Raw genomic sequence first — 20,279 nt, 5'->3', positions numbered from 1 at the left:
AAGTAGGCAGCTCTGGGTACTCACAGTCCTCCAGCAGTCCTCGGCTGCTGTCTCAGGGTTTTACATGGTAGGGTTAAATCTCTCAGGTTCGAAACTGATAAGGAATTGCAGAGACAAAAGGAAAGTATAACATAATCTAGTAATAATGGCTGGGCATACACTGATCTTTATCTGTTGTATTGTTACAAATGTGATGGGAGCCTATTGAAGAAAGAGTAAGTCAGTATGCCCAGAAAATAAACCAGGGTGAGGGTTGGGGTTGGGGTGTCAGATAATAGGCCAGTGTTCCCCTGAGAAGAAAGTGTCCCATCCAGGTAACTCTTTTCACCACCCCTGTAGCAGAGCTAGCAGAGTGTCCCATAGGTTGATTTCATTTACTGTCGTCATTAGCATCTTTATTAAATACTTGCTATGTGCCAGGAAACATGCTAAGTGCTTTGCATGCATTCCTCCATTTAATCCTTTCAACATCCCTATTATTTAACTACTCTTATTTTTCTTGCATTTTAAAGATGAAGAAATTCAGGCTTGGAGAGGTCAGATAACCTGCTCAGGATTTCGTAATTTTTCAGTCAAGGAGCTAGGGTCACAAACTCCCAACTTTCCACTGTACAAGGCACACCTCTCGGCGTCGTCCTGAGATAGCTTGCCTACCTGTCAGCTGTGCGCTAGACCTCCCCACCTGGGTGTGGAGACATTTACCAAGAGCCAGAGTAAACCATCCTTTCTCCTACCCAAATCAGTCTTCCTGTGTTCCCTGCCTTGTCCAAGCCAAATGCGTGAGTTCATGCCTTAGAGTAAACCATTGTGTGATCATTTCCCCTGTAAACTGCCTATTAAAAAGGATGAGAGAAGGAGTTCCTATGGTGGCACAGTGGAAACGAATCCGACTAGGAACCATGAGGCCGTAGGTTCAATCCCTGGCCTCACTCAGTGGGTTAAGGATCCGGCACTACCGTGAGCTGTGGTGTAGGGTGCAGATGCCATTCCGACCCTGCATTGCTGAGGCTGTGGCATAGGCCAGCAGGTGTAGCCCCCATTAGACCCCCTAGCCCGGGAACTTCCATATGCTGTGCGTGCAGCACTAAAAGGCAAAAAAATAAAATAAAAATTAAGCAATTAAAAAAATAAAAAGGATGAGATAAGGTGGAAGATGGACCTAAGCATTCTGGTCAATTTATCACTGTTACGTATTTCAGTTAACTATCCTTTAATTATTCATCGGTTTCACACATGTTCTGGTAGTTTGCCTCTCTCCCAAGACTGAAGTTTACACTTTTCCATGGAGTTCAGGGCCAACTTATCTTTGTATTTCCCAGGATCTTTAGTGAGTTTCTCATGTCACGACTTGAAACCTGAAAGGATTTAATATCCAGTGTAAGTATATCTATATATAGGGATTACTGGTATGACAGCAGAAGAAAAAAATTCTGGCTGAAATGACCATCCAAAGGTATCTGATAGGCTTAAAGACTAACAGATTTAAAAGGGCCAAAAAAGCATTTAGAAATGGTAAGGCTATGTTCATTTCTGAGAACTAGTCCAGATGGATAAATACAACTTTTTTGCCTGGCAGTTGCCTGAAACCCCATTAAATGGTGCTTGACTGTGGAAGTTGGAGCGTGCAGGTGAGCCCTATAATGCTGATAACTGGCCATATCTTTTACGTTTCAGGAAGACATCTCCCAGGCAGCTGGTCAAGGTGTGGTGACAGGTCAGCAGAAGGCACCAGAATGTCCAACTGACAATGTACGTAACCTACCCTTTAGGTTTGCTCTTCTGATGTGGTGTGCATTATAAACGGGTTCCAGAAGAAAAGGGAGTGATTGAAATGAAATTAGACCCTTTACTACTTGGCAGGAAGTTATGGTGTGTCTTTCAACTTGGAGTCAGCCCACAGCTGTATCACCGATTCTGCGTAAGGTGTGTGGAAATAGCTTCTGTGTGCCTCCTTGTACCAGCATCTTAAGCAGGGTTTAAAAGTGAGGCATCCCTGAAAACACACTTGCATCTAAATTCTGAGAGCCTCATGTCTTAGATAAATAAAAATTTTAAGTGGGAGCATTTGTAGCTCTATAAAAATATAAATGCAGTTCCTTGTATTTTGAGTTTCACTTCTCTTAAAAAAAAACAATAAATTTCTGTCAGATTTTTGTATTTGTGTTGCTGCTGAACTTTTTCTTAAGTCCTGATTCTCATTTCTGTGTGCTCATTTGTACTTCTGTGCTGCTAAAATTTACATTATTACAATGTTAACTGTTTTTATGTTTATGGAACTATAGATGATCAGAGCTTACAGGAAATATATGATATTTCAAACGTTGCCACAGAAAATGCCTTTGAAAAGTCTCTAATATGCTAATATGCTAAATATCTAAGTAAATATAAGTAGGTATAAAAGACCCTTAAAAATAAGGTGCAATTGAAAACCTCTAAGCACTTTTTAAAAAATGTAGAACCAGATTTTTATTTAATGTATTTGCCAATACTATTAATATGTTAGTACTTTATATACATACTCTTACCTATTTCAAGGTACATATTCATTATTTTTTAATAGTTATTTCCCCAATACTTTTTTTTTCTACTGTTCAGCATGGTGACCCAGTTATACATACATGTACACATTCTATTTTAACCATCTCTAAAATTGTGTAACCATAGGACTTTAGAGCTGAGGCACATCTTACACATCCTCCTGCCTTTCTTTTCCTTGCTGAAAAAGGAGCACTTAAAATATCTAAAGCATTCTCCTTTGGGAAAGTGATTATCTGCCTTTTCTGTGGCTGCAGAAGAGAAACAGCCCAGAGAGCAGTGGGCAGCGTCTGCAGTGAAGCTGGGGCAGCTCATCATAAAGAACTTGCTAAGCATTCGCGCTCTTCCAAAATGGAATGAGGTTCCTTGAGGAAATGGAATTTTTTCATCCTTGAAGTTTTTCCATCTGAAGCTGGGTGATAATTTATTACAAGTTATCAAAAGACATAAAACATTAGTAGCTATTATTAACTGAACTCCTCCTTTGTTCCTGACATGGCGAGAGGTTTCTTTATGTACCTATCTCCTCGGTCTTCACAACAACCCTTCAAGGCAGAAATGTATGGCCACCAGTTTACAGATGAGGGTGTTTAGGAGGTTGAGTGACTTGGCTGTGGTCACACAGCTAATTAGTGTTAAAAAACTCAGCAATTCATATCTTCTTTTGAGGAGTGGTCTTTTTTTTTTTTTCCTCAGCATGAAAATCTGATGAATTGTGGACTCTTTCTCCAGAAGAACATTGTTAGATAAAACTTTGATACAACTGCAGAGGTTTTACAGTTCCTAGAATTTCCATCTAAATCTCAGAAACCCATTTACCCATTTATGGGTTATGACTCCATAATTTAATTTTAAAAAATAAGTCTCAATTAAAACACACACACACAAATTCAAAAAAAGAATCCAGAAAATGAGAGTTCCCATCGTGGCTCAGTGGTTAATGAACCTGACTAGTATCCATGAGGACATGGGTTCCATCCCTGGCCTCACTCAGTGGGTTAAGGATCCAGTGTTGCTGTGAGCTGTGGTGTAGGTTGCAGACACGGCTCGGATCCCGAGTTGCTGTGGCTATAATGCAGGCCGGCAACTGTAGCTCTGATTCGACCCCCAGCCTGGGAACCTCCATATGCTGCCTGTGCAGCCCTAAAAAGACAAAAAAACAAAAACGAACAAACAAAAAAACCAGAAAATACTCGTCTGAGCTCCACACTCCTATATTAGTGTGTTTGGTCTAGAATGGGAGTTCCAGCATTCATAAATTTTAAAGGCTCCCTAGCAGTTCCTATTATGAAGACAGGGTTGAGAACCCCAGGTTTAGTTAGGTTGAATGACTTAAATAAAGTCCTCTCCAGCTCTTATGTTTGAATACAGTGACATTCAATAGCAAGTCTGATTTTTCTTATTTTAAAAAAATTTGGGGAGTTCTCATGGTGGCCCAGTGGAAACAAATCCGACTCGCATCCATGAGGATGTGGGTTTTATCCCCGGCTTCACTCAGTGGGTTAAGGATCTGGCGTTGCTGTGAGCTCTAGTGTAGGTCACAGACACGGCTTAGATCCCGAGTTGCTGTGGCTGTGACGTAGGCCAGCAGCTGCGGTTCCAATTTGACCCCTAGCCTGGGAACTTCCATATGCCACAGTTGCAGCCCTAAAAAGCAAAATAAAATAAAATAAAATAAAATTTATATAATTTTTAATGGTTGCAGTCTACAAATCTGACCTTTATTATCTTTCATACTTGGTAGTTTGGTTTTGCGTCAATGGATGAGTCATGGGAGCTATGTTCATCCATTACCACACTTAGCAACAAGCAGTCTGCCTCTAAACACATTTTGTTTCTCTTGGTTTCTATGGACCATTTCATTTATTTATTTATTTGTCCTTCTAGGGCCGTATCCATGGCATATAGAGGTTCCCAGGCCAAGGGTTAAATTGGAGCTGTAGACGCTGGCCAACACCACAGCCACATCAACGTGGGATCTGAGCTGTGTCTGTGACCTACACCACAGCTCACAACAACACTGGATCCTAAACTCACTGAGCAGGGATCCGATCGAACCTGCATCTTCATGGATGCTAGTCAGATTTGTTTGCACTGAGCCACAGCGGGAACTCCTGTTTCCTTATTTTTGAATTGAATTCAGTTCTACCCATATCTATTAGAAGCCTACCTAGTATGCACAATGAAATGGGAGGCTGCATAAGCTGGGGAATAAAGATGAACAACAAACATTCCCTGCTGTTATAAAAGTCATGCTATAGTCATGGGTGTCTCTTCTGCTTTCCTGTTTTAAAATTCATGCCATTTTTCATAAAAGAGCTCTGTAGCTTGCGTTTAGCTTTGTTAGCAATGTTCTTTCTTGAGACGATGCAAAGGAAAGCTGTACCATCTCCGTTAAGCTTATGTTCCGTTGGTACAAGAAGTTTCTCTTCTACATAACAGTGCAGATGTGATCAGTTTGAGGACCATATGGTGGCTCCATGATGTCATGGACCCAAGCACCTCTTATCTGATTACTGTACAATTCTTATTTGATTACCGTCCTCAAAACGTAGCATCCACTTTTTTAGTCTAAAATGGCTGCTCTAATTACTACTGTTCCATCTGTATTTCATCTAAAGAGAAGGGAAAGGCAAGATTGTTCTCCTTAAGAAAATGGCCTGAAAATTGTACAGCTCCTATCTGTTTCCATCCCATTGACCATAGAGTGGTCTGTGGTCACATCTAGTTCAAGGAGGTTGGCAGATGTGGTTCATGGAGTAACTGGATATCTAGGTGGTTCCACTGTTCAGTTTTCTGGTTGTAACCCCCACTTTGTCATTTTTCCACTTTCCTCTTTTTAAAATCACTGAAAATGGAGTTCTCTGGTGGCCTAGCAGGCTAAGGATCTGGCATGGTCACTGCAGTGGTGCGGGTTCAATCCCTGGTGCAGGAACTTCTGCATGCCACAGGCATAGCCAAAAATAACTAAATTAAAATTAAAATTAAAAAAAAATCACTGAAAATATGTACCCAAAAAAGTCTTTATTTTTTATTTATTTTTATTTATTGCTTTTTAAGGCCACACCCAGATGGCATATGGAGGTTCCCAGGCTAGGGGTCAAATCAGAGCTATAGATGCCGGCCTACACCACAGGATCTGAGTTGTCTTCTGCTACCTATACTACAGCTCATGACAATGCCAGATCCCTGAGCGAGGCCAGAGATCAAACCTGCAACTTCATGGTTCCCAGTCGGATTCATTTCCACTGCGCCACAGTGGGAACTCCAAAAAAGTCTTTTTAAATAAGTGTACAGTCATTATGAAATGACGGTGATAAAAAAACTGCAGAAAAAAAAGAACATCAGTAGAATCATTGCCTAGCTGTTTGATAAACTCTTTAAATTTGTAGCATTCTTCAAATACCCACTTTCAGTCCTACACTCTTCCTCTGTTTAGCTGTATGGTTTCAGATATGTCACTTGACATTTGTGTCTTAGTTTCTTCATCTGTAAGAAAGCAGAATATTGTCTAATTCTCAGGGTTGTTCTCATGATTAAATGAATTCATTGAATGTAAGAGTGTTTTTGAAAACTGGAACGCACAATGCAGATGTACCATGGGTGTTACTGTATTTCCTGTTACACACTGCACAGTACTGTGTATTGAGTGAGGCACAGCCTTCCATTGACAGAATCTTGAACGGTTATGTTCTGGAGCAGTTAATTTGATCCTGTTTCTAGACTCCAGGGACAGTCTGGTGCTTCACTGCCTCTACCAGAATCTTCCAGCTGGGGATGGGTTCCCTGGCTAACTACAGATCCAGAAGGCAGGTCAGGTCACTACCTATGTTAACTAGCTGCCTGTTAAGAAAGCATGGAGTCCTTTTGGTTTGTCTTAGTTTTTCTAATACTAATATTCATTAGTGGTATTATCAATAAAAATACAGAATTACAAGTTAATTTTCCAAAGCTCACACAGCAAAGGTCTCTGTACCGTCATTGAATTACAGATTTCTTTCTTATTCTGTTTCCATGTCTTCAGTTTTGCTCTTCTACATTTATTCATTTATTCATTCATTCATTCATCAAACATTTATTGAGGTCACACTATGTTCCAGGCTGGGGAATCAAAGGTGAATATGCACTATTTTAGGTAAATTAATTGTAATTGTTGTGCCTGGCACTTAGTAGGCTTTCAGTAGATGTTTGTTGTCTCTTCCTGCCCCTTATGTTGTGCAGTTAACCTACCTCATGCTTTTTAACTATATGAATATGTCCAGAAAAGATGGACAGTGTTGTGTGCTCAGAACATCCACAGCATAGATTGTTTGTCATTGGGCACAGCACAGATACGTAGACTCCATGATGATTTCGTCATGTAAAAATGCTTCCCAGCCCCAGCTCCATTCGCAAACCACACCATTCACTTAGCTTCAGCTTCTGTCCTTCTTCCCTTCCTTGATCCATCCTTCACTGAAGCATTTTAGATGTAAAGTTAAACAGGGAAGCATGGAGAATGGAGCAGAAATCATCCCAACTTCCCCTTGCCACCTCTCTAACTCTAAACTTTCACGAGACGTTATTGGAGTGTACCATTGGTTAATACACCAATTTTAAAGTTTTCTCTTGTTACCTTTCTCCTCTCTGATGTTCATCTAATTTTCTTTCTTTTTGTAGGCTGGCAGCCAAAGTAAACAGCAGAAATATTCAACAAAGGTCTCCTTCAGTTCACAAGAGATCCCTTTAGCACCAGCTTCATACCATTCAACAGATGCAGACTTCACAGGCTATGGTATGTCTCTCTCAGCAGAATTGACTTGATTCATCAAACCTTAGGAACGGAAGGAATTGTGATGTCCTGAGGAGCCCAGTGGACCAGGAATCAGGAAGCCTGGTCGTCCTCCCTACCCCAGTCCCTGAGCTATGGGACGTGGGCAGGTCACTTTACTTCCAACACCATTTTCTTCATTTCCATCCATGGGATTGCCTCTTATTTATTGAACATAAAAATACCAGAACAAAAAGGCCCTCAGTAAATGCTAGTTGAATCTGAGGTTTCCAGATTATTCTCTAAGCTCTCCAAAAGATTGTGTTTAGTTCATGAGCAGTATCTCTTAAAAATCACGTTGAACCAGACTGTAGCTTTTGCTTAGGTCAATGTAATCAGCTATTTAAAGACTATTAATTTTCAGTGCTTAAAAACATTGGTATTCACTTTCTCTCTTGGAATTTCTGGGTTGAATTATGCTGACTAATGGTTGAAAATAGAACTTCAAGATGAATAATGAATATTTCCATTTTGCTTTCATGCAATATAAGTCAGTTTTAAAAGAAGGACTATTTAAAACACCATGCTCCCCAATGGTAAAATATAACCCTGCATGAATTTAGCAGACCTGACACCATCATGGTATTTGTCTTTACGGTATTTTTTTCATGAACATTAACTCACAAAAAATTTAGCAGGCAGGTATTATTCTAAAGCTCTAGCTTTTTGCTAAAATAATTGATGAATGTGGTCAGCAAACTATGACCCCTGAGTCACATTTGGCCCAGCAGCTCTTTTTATATGGTCTACAAGCTAAAAATGGTTTTCACATTTTTAAAATGTTGGGAAAAAAAATCAAAAGACTATTTCATAGAAATTATGTGAAATTCAGATTTCAGTATCCATACATAGTATTTTGTTGGAATACTCATTTGTGTACATATTGTATATGGCTGCTTTCACTCTATAAGGATAGAGCTGAGTGGCTGCACCAGAGCCTGTATGGTCTAAGATATTTGCCACCTGCCTTTTACCAAAAATGTTTGATGACCCCAATGTAGACCAATTGAGTATTGAGAGTATATATCATATATCTTTACCTCGAGAAGAGAAATTACTCATCCTGCAGTTTAATCTGTGGAGGTTATATTCATTCAGCTGTCCATTTACCAAGCATTGACTGGGGGGCTCGGAGGGAGCCAGGCCTTCAGCCAGATTCTATGAGAGAAATAAATACCAACACTGACCAGAATTGGCCAGGGTGAGGCAGAAGCAGAGGAGGGAAAGAAATGCCACCACCAGTATCTCCTGCTGTGTTTTCTCTACTCACTCAAGACACTAAAGCTAGTGATTTACATAAGGAGTATCAATTTTTAAAGCATCTGTGGTGTGCTGCCTCTATCCTACATTGTCTTTACGGTAAATTAGTGAAAAATGTAGCATGAAATACATGTTGCCAAAAGATCTAGAGTCAAATTAGGTTTACAATTTAATATTCCTCTAATTTGGCATTTTAAAATTGTTGCTGAGGTTGTATCTGAATTTCTCACTGTTAACCAAGAGGCCATCAGATTAATAAATTCCATGTGGCCAGGAACAGCACCTATGTGACTCCTACGCTATGCCAGTACCTGGGCCTAAGATCTGGAACAGCCTCTTAGATTGTGATTATATGCTTTTTTCTGATGACAGATGAGCCTCAGTTTCACCCACTTACTGATTTCCCTCTTAGGAACTCAAATCCACTTCTTTTTGTTTGTTTGTTTATTTTTTATTTATTTGTTTTTTAGGGCCACACCCACGGCATATGGAAGTTCCCAGGCTAGGGGTCGAATTGGAGCTGCAGCTGCTGGCCTACACCACAGCCACAGCAACACGAAATCCGAGCCGCGTCTGTGACCTACACCACAGCTCATGGCAATGCCAGATCCTTAACCCAATGAATGAGGCCAGGGATCGAACCCACAACTTCATGGTTCCTAGTCGGATTCATTTCTGCTGCTCCACAATGGGAACTCCTCAAATCCATTTCTGCACCACCCCCAAACCTGTGCCCTTTTGTCCCAAAGACAATGATTGTTGCTTAGTCAGAGCAGAACCCTCACAGGCTAGAGCCGGTTTCCTTTTGGTTTATACAAGGATTGGCAAACTTTTTGTGTAAGGAGCAGATAGTAAATATTTAAGTCTTATGTGCCATATGGTCTCTGTTGCAGCTTCTCAACTCTGCCATTAGTAGCCGTAGTCTAGATGGAAATATATTAGTAAGGCTGTGTTCCAATACTACTTTATTTATGGACGTTAAAATTTGAAGTTCATGGAATTTAGTGTTCTTTTTCTTTTCTTTCTTCCCCCCAACCTTTTGAAAACAAAAATGATTGTTGGTCCTCTAGCCACAGTCTCTTGGCTCTTGCTTGTTCAGAGGTTTGTGGATTTCAGCCTTGCCCCTGTGCATTAGCTGCACCTGACCAGCAGACGGGGCCCTCTGTCACCAGCCTTTTACCCAATTATATCACTACGTAAGAGTCAGTACTCTTAATGATCAAACCTAATTATCAGAAAAGATGGCATTCTCTAGAAACTATTATTTGTATAAGATTCTCTTGAAACTAACATTTTGGATGTTTAGATTATTTATTTATTTATTTATTTACTTTTTAGGGCCTCACCCACAGCATGTGGAGGTTCCCAGGCTAAGGGTCGAATCAGAGCTACAGCTGCCAACTACAGCCACAGGAATGCAGGATCCTAGCGGCATCTGCAACCTACACCACAGCTCATGGCAATGCTGTATCCTTAACGTACTGGGCGAATCAAGGGACCAAACCCAAAGACTAGTTGGGTTCATTACCCTGGAGCTTCAATAGGAATTCTGGATGTTTTCATTTTTCAGTGAGTTAGGTTTGACTGAAAATGAACATGTGGAGAATTTATGCTAGTAAGAACTTCTTTAGTAAGCGTGACTGAACATCTCTTAGCCTGTAAATATTTTTTTCTTCCAGTTTTTGGAAAAGCTCAGCTTAAAACAATGATTTTTAAAAGTAAACCTTTGTAAAACAGCACTAATTCCTTTAACAAACTTTTCAGTTATGGACCGAGCAATTAATTCCACAGTATTTATAACTTTTTTTTTTTTTTACTATTATGTATTTGGGGATAATTTTTAGGTAATTATTATTTTCAGGTGCATCATACTTTACTGATTATATCCTTTATACATCTTAATCCATATGATATGCTCTAATTGAAAAGTAAGCATTATTTCTTAATTAGTATTTTATAACTATAGCTCAGAATTTATATCAGTCTTTATTCTCATTATAACACATACCCATATATACTTAGTCATTCAGTCAATTTAAAATTTTCCATACCAGTTTTCATGGTGTATTTTAAGATTTTAAAAATGTCAAGTATAACTAAAGTAATTGATTGTTGGGGTTGGGGTAGTTCCTGTTTTAATCTCAAAAGTGTCAGAGGGGTGTCATGTTTCTTCACCGGGTGAATGGGCAGGAGTGACCCACTTGCCCCTTCATGGTGCTTGGCAGGAGTGGAGTGAAATGATAAACACGGCCCGAGCGGTGGAGCGTGCAGGTGGAGCTGCATCTCCTACTTGCCAGTCATTCTGTGTTCAATCCTTCTCCAGGTGGTTTCCAGGCTCCTCTGTCAGTGGACCCTGCCACATGTCCCATTATTCCCGGCCAAGAAATGATTATAGAAATATCCAAGGGACGTTCGGGGCTTGGTCTCAGCATCGTGGGAGGAAAAGACACACCCTTGGTAAGTTTCTAGAAATGAAATATATCTGTTGGCACAGAGTTCGTTGCTGAGTCCTAGGCGTCTCACTTCTGTGGAAGACTGTTCACCGCACGTATATGAACTATTGTTATCATGATCGTCATTATTATTTAGTGGACTGCTACATAAAAGTATACATCAGTTATTCTAGCCCCCAAATTTAGGCATGGCCTTATTTTGACCATGTTCATGTCTACTTGTAATTTTTTAAAAAATTGGTTTAGAATGTTTTTACTCGGATGATGGAACTTTGATTATTCAGTGCATTTTGAATGTCACTAATCAATAGTGCCATTAAAATGTGAAACTTCTGGGGTTTTGACTTACAAAGATGTGATTAATTAATGCATATGTATTTGAATAGGCAATACTTGCACATTATGCAAAGTTAAATTGGACACAGAAGGATCTAAAGTGAAAGATAAATCCCCCTCCTACCCTTTTGCCCTAGCCTTGCCCTCCAACCCCACCCTCAACCCCAACCAGGGCCTCTCCCTAGAGACAATCACTCTTATTAATGAATATGGGTTTTTTTTAAGTTTTTTATATATTTTATTTTATTTTTATTAAATTTTAAAAAATTTAAATTTTTTTCCACTGTGCAGCATGGGGACCAAGTTACACATACATGTACACATACTTTTTCCTCCCATTGCTGTGTTGCAAAGTAAGTATCTAGACATAGTTCTCAGTACACAGTAGGATCTCATTGTAAATCCATTCCAAGAGCAATAGTTTGCATCCGTTAACCCCAAGCTCCTGATCCCTCCCACTCCCTTCCTCTTCCCCCAGGCAGCCACAAGTCTATTCTCCAAGTCTATGATTTTCTTTTCTGTGGAAACATTCATTTGTGCTATATATTAGATTCCAGTTATAAGCGACATCATACTGTATTTGTCTTTCTCTTTCTGACTTACTTCACTCAGTATGAGAGTCCATCCATGTTGCTGCAAATGGCATTATTTTGTTCTTTTTCATGGCTGAGTGGTATTCCATTGTGTATATATACCACATCTTCCTAATGCAATCGTCTGTTGATGGACATTTAGGTTGTTTCCAAGTCTTGGCTATTGTGAATAGTGCTACAATGCACATGCGGGTGCATGTGTCTCTTTTAAGGAGAGTTTTGTCCGGATATATGCCCAAGAGTGGGACTGCTGGGTCACATGGCAGTTCGATGTATAGATTTCTAAGGTACCGCCATACTGTTCTCCATAGTGGCTATACCAGCTTACATTCCCCCCAACAGCACAGGAGGGTTCCCTTTTCTCCCCACCCCCTCCAGCACTTGTTACTTGTGGACTTATTAAGGATGGCCATTCCTACTGGTGTGAGGTGGTATCTCATGGTAGTTTTGATTTGCATTTGTCTAATAATCAGGGATATTGAGCATTTTTTCATGTGCTTGTTGGCCATCTGTATATCTTTCTTGGAGAATGGTCTATTCAGGTCTTTTGCCCATTTTTCCACTGGGTGGTTGGCTTTTTTGCTGTTGAGTTATATAAGTTGTATAAGTATGTTCTAGAGATGAAGCCCTTGTCCATTGCATCGTTTGAAACTATTTTCTCCCATTCCGTAAGTTGTCTTTTTGTTTTCTTTTTGGCTTAATATGTTTTTAAATGAATGTTTTGGTATTTCTTTTGCTCATTTGGCAAAAAGTAAATGTACATGCCAGGTTTTTAGGTAAAACAGGTATAATATGATCAATAAGACAATTCTTTCCATTTTTGACAGGCATGTAATGTTTCTGTGTTAGTACTTTTGGGGGGGTGAGGAGGTCCTACTTTATTTTTCTGCAATAAATATTGGTCCTCTGAGGCACAAGGCAACTCAACAACAGCATATGCCACAGAAACCAGGGTCTTAATGCTTCTGCGTGTTTCCTGTCATGATCCTTCTCTCTCCCAGCCGGCCTGATGTAGAGAATCCCGGTGTTTAGTTTGACTCTGCCAGTGAACCACCTGAACCTAAATGTGCTCAAGAGGCTGATATTTATTTATTAAAGGATTTTATTACCTCCAGCTTGATTAAAGTATTGTTAAAATTTTTCTCCAGGGTTTGGGATAATTTATTTCCTGAGTTACTCTCGGTTTGCCTGTGCAGGCAGGAGCTGCTGTGTGTGGCTTCCTGCATAGCTGTGATGCTTTCATCAGCTTGCATGGAATTGGGAACATCTGGAGTTAGCCAGTTCAGTGGCCACTTTCAGCTCCCAGCCCTTTCATGGGTCTTTGGCCGCTTAAGGCACAGGACTTTTCTACTTTTTTTTTTTTTTTTTTTTTTGCTGTCTGGCTTGGGATGCTCTCTGTTCAGGCTTTGTCACTGAGGAAGGGGGCAAAGTCTTCCTTAGAGAAGCTTCCCTTCATGTGATTTGGTCTAGGTTATCTTTTCAAACTGTATATTTCATAATGCCCTCTAATTATATGTGACCTGGTCTTTGAACAGTTCATAGAAACCCTCTGGCCATCCTTCCAGCCATTCAGCAAGCTCCTGCTATATGTAGGAGGCAACACACCACCACACAGGACCAGACCAGTGTAACCCAGACCCACGTACACATTTGAGCCTCTTAGACTCTGCTCACCTCCCCTCGAACTGCTCTCTTCCTGCACAGCTGCCCCCCCCCATCAAGATTCTGTTCCTTCTCAAACCCCACGCCTGCATCTTCCCTTGCTTCTCCGGCTTCCACAGTCTCACCTCAGTTGAACTTGAAGCAGATGGCCAACCATCCCTCTCCTTCAATGCTCAGCCACATTTTCTCTCGACCATTCCCAGCTGGGGTAGGTCCCTTAACCTCTCAGCCTATTTCCTGATCTATTAGTGTGGGGCACTAATACCTTGTAGAGTTGCTAGGAAGATCAAAGAGATGACCTCAGCCTGGTGCTTCGTACATAGTAAGAAATAGCACAGGACATGTACCTTCTCCAAGCCTCAGTTACCACAGGTACTAAGTAAACTTAATAATACCAACTCATGGTACTACTATGAGTATCAGAGCCTTTATAAACAGTAGAAAATTCTATGTATGTATACATATATCATTGTTCTACTAAGGCCATTGGAGAAGTTTTCAGAAACTGCTGGTTGACTTTGAACATGAGGGATATCCCCCTCCCATAGCCTGTTGCCTCATTTTCCCAAAGTGGTGTTCCTGAACAGTAAATAAATTGAATTTGTATAAAGTTATATTTGCAATGAACCAGAGAAATTACACTTGAAGGAAATTCTTCAGTGAGTTATTTCATAGAATAAAAATCCTCTGATTTTTCATAAATATAACTCTCTTAATACGGCTCAAAAATAATACAGAACTAGATTTCCCAGAGGAAATTAGAAGACTTTAATCAGCATGTCTGGCCTAGCTGAGTGAGTTTGTTAGCTGATTTGGTTTTTTGGGTTTTGTTTTTCGCTTTTGTTGTTATCAATATAATTTTCCTTTGTGCGGGTTGGTCAGATGTGCCTGGCTGCTCTCGGGTTCTTAATACTGTGTATGGTTGTGCTTCTGGCCACCAGCTGGAGGACTTCTGCTGCTTGACATCACCTCCTGCATCCTGGAAGGGAGGCTCTTTGTGAGGAAGGGGGCAAAGTCTTCCTTAGAGAAGCTTCCCTTCATGTGATTTGGTCTAGGTTATCTTTTCAAACTGTATATTTCATAATGCCCTCTAATTATATGTGACCTGGTCTTTGAACAGTTCATAGAAACCCTCTGGCCATCCTTCCAGCCATTCAGCAAGCTCCTGCTGTACGCAGGAGGCAACACACCACCACACAGGACCAGACCAGTGTAACCCAGACCCACATACACATTCAGCCTCTCAGACTCTGCTCACCTGTGCTCTGCTTCTCTTGCCACCATGAGGCAGCCCAAAAAAATTCTTTAAGAGCATCTTGAGGTTCATAATATATAGTTCTGCCTTTTGAGACTGTAAATCGCATTGTCCTTGGAAGGATAAGCACCACTTAAACATGAAAAATGAAACACAGCTTTTATTTCCTAACCTCAAGTACCTCATCAAAAGCTGTAAGTTAGGCTCACAAGTAATATATAGGGGTGTTATTTTGGCGAGGCTGGTCAGCAGCAGGTGGAAGGTGCTTTAACAGATAAAACTGTTATTCATCACAATAAGAATCTTATCTTTTTTCCTCCCCCCACTCCCAAATTTTGGCATGGGACACACAGCCTAATTGACAGTCCAGGTCACTTTATCCAGTCAGGTCATGGAAGTGCAGCCAGCCAGCAGGAAGTTAGCAAACAAAGGTGAGACCTTATGGAAAGAAATTGTGGACAGTGTTGAGATCCGCGACAGAAGCACCTTAGCACTTTGTGCTTTCGATTATATGACACATCCCTACTTCAGCTCCGATGCCGGGAAAGGGCGAATTCTGAGGACTCGTGATCTTCATTAAGCATTTGCCACAACCCTCCCAATTAGGGTTTCTGGTGTGTCCAACAGATATTTTTTGCCATCTTTAGAAGAATTAAACCCCTGGGACTTGGTCTTGACACCATATCCGTCCTACCTGCTATAAATAGCTTCTCTGGAGCCAAGACAGATGGTTTCCCAGATCACAGAAGGAGATCTCACACAGCATCTCATTGTTTTTGTAGCCAGTCATCTAAACAGACTCTTAAAACACCAAGGTAATGCTAAAGGTGAGCTTCTTGGTAGGTTTACGAGCACACCTGGACCCGATCCTCGGTGACAACCTTTGCCTCTGTTGCCTCTGTTGTTTTAATCCTATGATGTGCTCCTAGGTCTACTTGTGGCAAATGTGGCTCTTCTGTGATAGGATGCATGTATTTGCTCAAAGGCTGCCCTTGGCTTAGAGCTGAGGATACAGAATTAAAATAACCCTGCCCTTCAAGGTGATTCTACTGCCTTTAATGTTTATTAATCCCTAATGCAGGATTATTTAAATAGGGAATAACTCTAGAAAATAGAAAAAAGCAAAACCATAGTATAAACTTTTCTAGGTTTAATTAATATAGGTTAGTTTTTATGTTTCTCCTAAGCAGATATCTTAGTCCGTTTGGGCTGCCGTAACAAAATACAGCAGACTGGGTGGCTTATAAACAAGGGAAATTTATTTGTCACAGTTCTGGAGGCTGGAAGTCCAAGATCAGGGTGCCAGCATGGTCAAATGATAGCCCTCTTTCACTCCTTCCATGATGAAGGGAGCAAGGGAGTTCTGTGGAATCTCTTTCACAAGGGCACCCATTCCATTCATGAGGCCTTCGCCTTCATGCCCGCGTCACCTCTCAAAGATTCTTCTCCAAATACCATCACATTGGACATGAAGATTTCAACATATGAATTTTAAGGGGACACACAGCCAAGAAACCGGCTAAGGCTCATGCATAAAAGAGATAGTATATTAACTTATATTTTTTAAATTTCCTTCCGTCTTATCTATCTAGCCATCCTTTCATCCTGTCTCTCCCTGCCACCTCTTTTTAGTCTGCATGAAATCCCTTTGCTCCGAAGACTTGATGTATTCTGCCAAAGGCAAGATCAAGGACTCTTAGCTCTTAGGATGCTTGTACCATATTCCTCACAATGCCCAATTCTCAGAAATGTTTGCTTGCTGATGAGAAAATTTTTTTTGCAGTGTCTTCAGAAGAAGTAAAATATAGTTCTCTAGTGTCATTTATTGAGGTTATTTTATTATCAGCCTTGGAAATTCTAGATTCAAAGAAAAAATTTATTTTAGAGTATCAGCCGACTTGAACTGTTCTTGGGATTGAGCGAATGAAGTAGAGAAAGATTGAGGAAAGGTTCTCCAGGACCTTCACTCTGCATTTTCTTTTCTCCAAGTACCGTGGTCAAAGGTCCACATTGACTATATGCAATGTTTCCTTAAATCTAGCAGGCAGCATAGCAGAGTGATGATGCTTCCCAAGGCCTCAGAATCCCAGGTCTTTAACTGTGAGGCCTTGGACCTGTGTCTTAACTCTTCTAAGTTAAATCTGTGTCTTCCTTTGTAAAATAGTGGTGATGACAAATCTCTCTCTTAAGGTTGATATAGAGATTAGTTAAAGTTAAGATTGTAAAGGACTTTTACGCAGTGGCTGTGTACACTGAGTTCAGTTATGATTAATTATTACTAAATATTTGTCTTAAAGTCCATCCTTCACTCCCCTCATCTGGGCGTCTTTAGGATGATACCTGCACGTTGAGAAAAGTGACTTCATTTTGAGATAATTAGCTGTTTTTTAACATCTAACTTTTAAAAAGTGGTTTGTCCTGGTCTTAGAAACATCATCTCATTTAATCCTCATAACAACCCTGTAGGAGAAGGAGTAGTATTCGCCCCATTTTATAGGTGAAGAAACTGAGACACAGATTAGTTAGGTAACTTCTCCAAGCACGAAATACTAGCAGTTGGTCCAGCTGAGGTTGCATCGGGCAATCTGACTCAAAAGCCACACTCTGTGGGCCTCTTTTCTAGCGCTGCCACTCTGTGTCATCACCTGGAAAGGGAGTTATCCACCTTACCCACCAGACCCTGACCTCCTTGAGAACAGACCTGTTTTATTTTGTATCTTTCGTACCCTCACAAATGCCTTCACACTTAAAATAGGACTCTAGAGTTCCCGTTATGAGCCCAACTAGTATCCATCAGGATGAGGGTTCGATTCCTGGCCTCGCTCAGTGGGCTAAGGATCTGGCATTACTGTGAGCTATGGTGTAGGTTGTAGAGACGGCTCTGATCTGACATTGCTCTGGCTATGGCTGTGATGTAGGCCAGTGGCTGCAGCTCCAAATGGACCGCTAGCCTGTGACCCTCCATATGCTACAGGTGTGGCCCTAAAAAGAAAAAAAAGAAAAAAAAAAAAAAAAAAAAAGCAAATAGGACTCTACCCAGCCCTCACTGGCTCCTGCTAAATTCTAGCCATTCTGGCCTCCTTCAGGTCCTTTAAAGAGACTTGTTCCCACCTAAGGCAGGGCTTTTGCACATGCTGTTAAATCTGTCTGGAGTGCTTCTCTGACAAGTTTTAACTATAACTAGAGTACTCTGTTTATTTCTGGGCTTAACAAAAACATTGTTGAAACAGCATCCTCTAAGGAAGAGTAGAACAGACTGGAAAAGAAAGGACAGAAAGGACAAATAGTGACTTTCTGCAAACATGCAAGATTATCTTCTTATATATTTATTGTTTGCTTTCTATGGCTGTACCCGCAGCATGTGGAGGTTCCCACCTAGGGGTCGAATCAGAGCCACAGCTGCTGGCCTACACCACAGTCACAGCAACATCAGATCTGAGCCTCGTCTGCAACCTACACCACAGGTCATGGCAACACCAGATCCTTAACCCACTGAGCAAGGCCAAGGATTGAACCTGCAACCTCATGCTTCCTAGTCAGATTCATTTTCGACGCACCATGATGGGAACTCCTCTAAGATTATTTTCTTATGGATGAAAGATGAGAAAATTCAGGTGCTCCCAAGGGACCCATAGAAAGACAGGTTTCACATTGTTTTAAGGAAGGACTTTCTGAACATCAGCAAACCAAAGATGGGATGAATTGCCTGGGGATAATGAGTGTCCCATCTCAGGAAATATTTTGACAAAGGCAGGAAGCCACTCTGCAAGGATTGTATTATTATTAGGCTTGCTTTCTTTTTTCTTTTTGGTGGGGGGGGGACACGCCTCATGACATATGGAGTTCCCAGGCCAGGGATCAGATCTGAGCCACAGTCTCAACCCAAGCCTCAGCTCTAGCATTGTACTGGGCGTGGAAGCAGACCTGTGTCCCAGGGCTCCCAAGATGCCATCAATCCCTCTGTGCTGCAGTGGGAACGCCTAAGATTTGTTTCTTAATCAGGGAGGAACATTTTCATTTATAACGCTCTTTTTCAAAATAGTGATAATATAAGAAAATTCATCCCCCCCCCACCTTTGCATTCCTATCTCATAAATTTCTAAACCTCATGTTCATGAGTTTTAAACTAGAGAATAAGGCATAATCATTGTTATGTTGTTTTGTTTTATGGAAGCTAATATTTGTTATCATTTTGTAAAGAACAGTGTGTAAATATAAGCCCTAGTGGCTATACTGGTATTCTTCTGGGTCTGGAGATAAGCTTGTCTCTTTGCAAAAGGAAAACAGTTAGACTAGGGCATTTATCTTTATATTCTTGGTACTACCCCATTGTAAATGAGGTCAGTGGATTTCCAGGATAGATTGTGAAATTTATTTATTTATTTATTTATTGTCTTTTTGCCATTTCTTGGGCCGTTCTTGCAGCATATGGAGGTTCCCAGGCGAGGGGTGGAATTGGAGCCATAGCCACTGGCCTACACCAGAGCCACAGCAACACGGGATCTGAGCTGCGTCTGCAACCTACACCACAGGTCATGGCAACACCAGATCCTTAACCCACTGAGGGAGGGCAGGGATCGAACCCACAACCTCATGGTTCCTAATCGGATTCGTTAACCACTGAGCCACGAGAGGAACTCCAGCATGCCAGATTGTAAAATTTAGATACTCTTAATATTAAAAAGGCCAGGGAATGTCAGATTCAGAATCTCATCATTTCTGTCCAGGTTGTACACCTTTATTTTTTTCACCACCCAAAATACTCTCAATTTAATTCATTCTTACTAAAGAGGAGTTCTGTAGGGTAGGCACATTAACAACAAGCATCAGGGAGGACGCTATGTGGCAAAGTTTGTCCATCTAGAAACTGAAGGATGTCCTTTAGCTGTAGCAATATCAGGTTCTGAAGTGACCTGATTAACCTCTTCACCATGCGGCATGCTATTGTTTAGCTGTTACAGCTTCTGACCATTTAACTGTAGGACTGTAGCAACTTAAAACACTAGATATTTTAAGTAAGCAGCGTAGAAAGCTATTTTACTTTTGATTAAGTGTTTTATTTTGCTGTTCCCCTTCAAATGAACTTTGCACAGTCTATTTCACGAGGAGTGTGGTTTGCTTTGGCATGTAATCCCCCAAAGCTAAGTTCCTTTTATTGTTATTGCTTAAGTCATATATTTTTATACAAAACATCTTACTACCTTAGTTTTATTTTAAATCAAAGCAGAGTTTGCTAAAAAGTCCATGAATCACACTGAAAGAATGTTAATGAATAGTACCTCAAAATTTCCAGATTTGGGCATTTCTGATCTTAAAGAAGATGACTGTAAGCAAAAATAATATGCAAGCTGAGTAAAATTTAGATAAATAAGGAC

At 40.7% G+C, this 20,279-nt stretch overlaps 1 protein-coding gene across 5 annotated transcripts in view; it reads left to right on the top strand.

Annotated features, from left to right (window-relative positions):
- Positions 1 to 20,279, top strand: part of PATJ (PATJ, crumbs cell polarity complex component) — a 356,852-nt gene that overhangs the window by 276,496 nt on the left and 60,077 nt on the right. For all 5 annotated transcript variants that reach the window (XM_021096559.1, XM_021096561.1, XM_021096558.1 and 2 more), the window contains 3 exons: positions 1,675 to 1,749; positions 7,195 to 7,309; positions 10,929 to 11,062. In XM_021096559.1, the coding sequence (XP_020952218.1) occupies positions 1,675 to 1,749; positions 7,195 to 7,309; positions 10,929 to 11,062 (324 nt within the window). The remainder of the gene's footprint in view (positions 1 to 1,674; positions 1,750 to 7,194; positions 7,310 to 10,928; positions 11,063 to 20,279) is intronic.

The sequence above is a fragment of the Sus scrofa genome, chromosome 6 (assembly GCF_000003025.6).
Source record: "Sus scrofa isolate TJ Tabasco breed Duroc chromosome 6, Sscrofa11.1, whole genome shotgun sequence".
Taxonomy (NCBI): Eukaryota; Metazoa; Chordata; class Mammalia; order Artiodactyla; family Suidae; genus Sus; species Sus scrofa.
The sequence above is the reverse complement of the archived record's forward strand: the minus strand, read 5'-3'. Positions and strand labels throughout refer to the sequence as shown.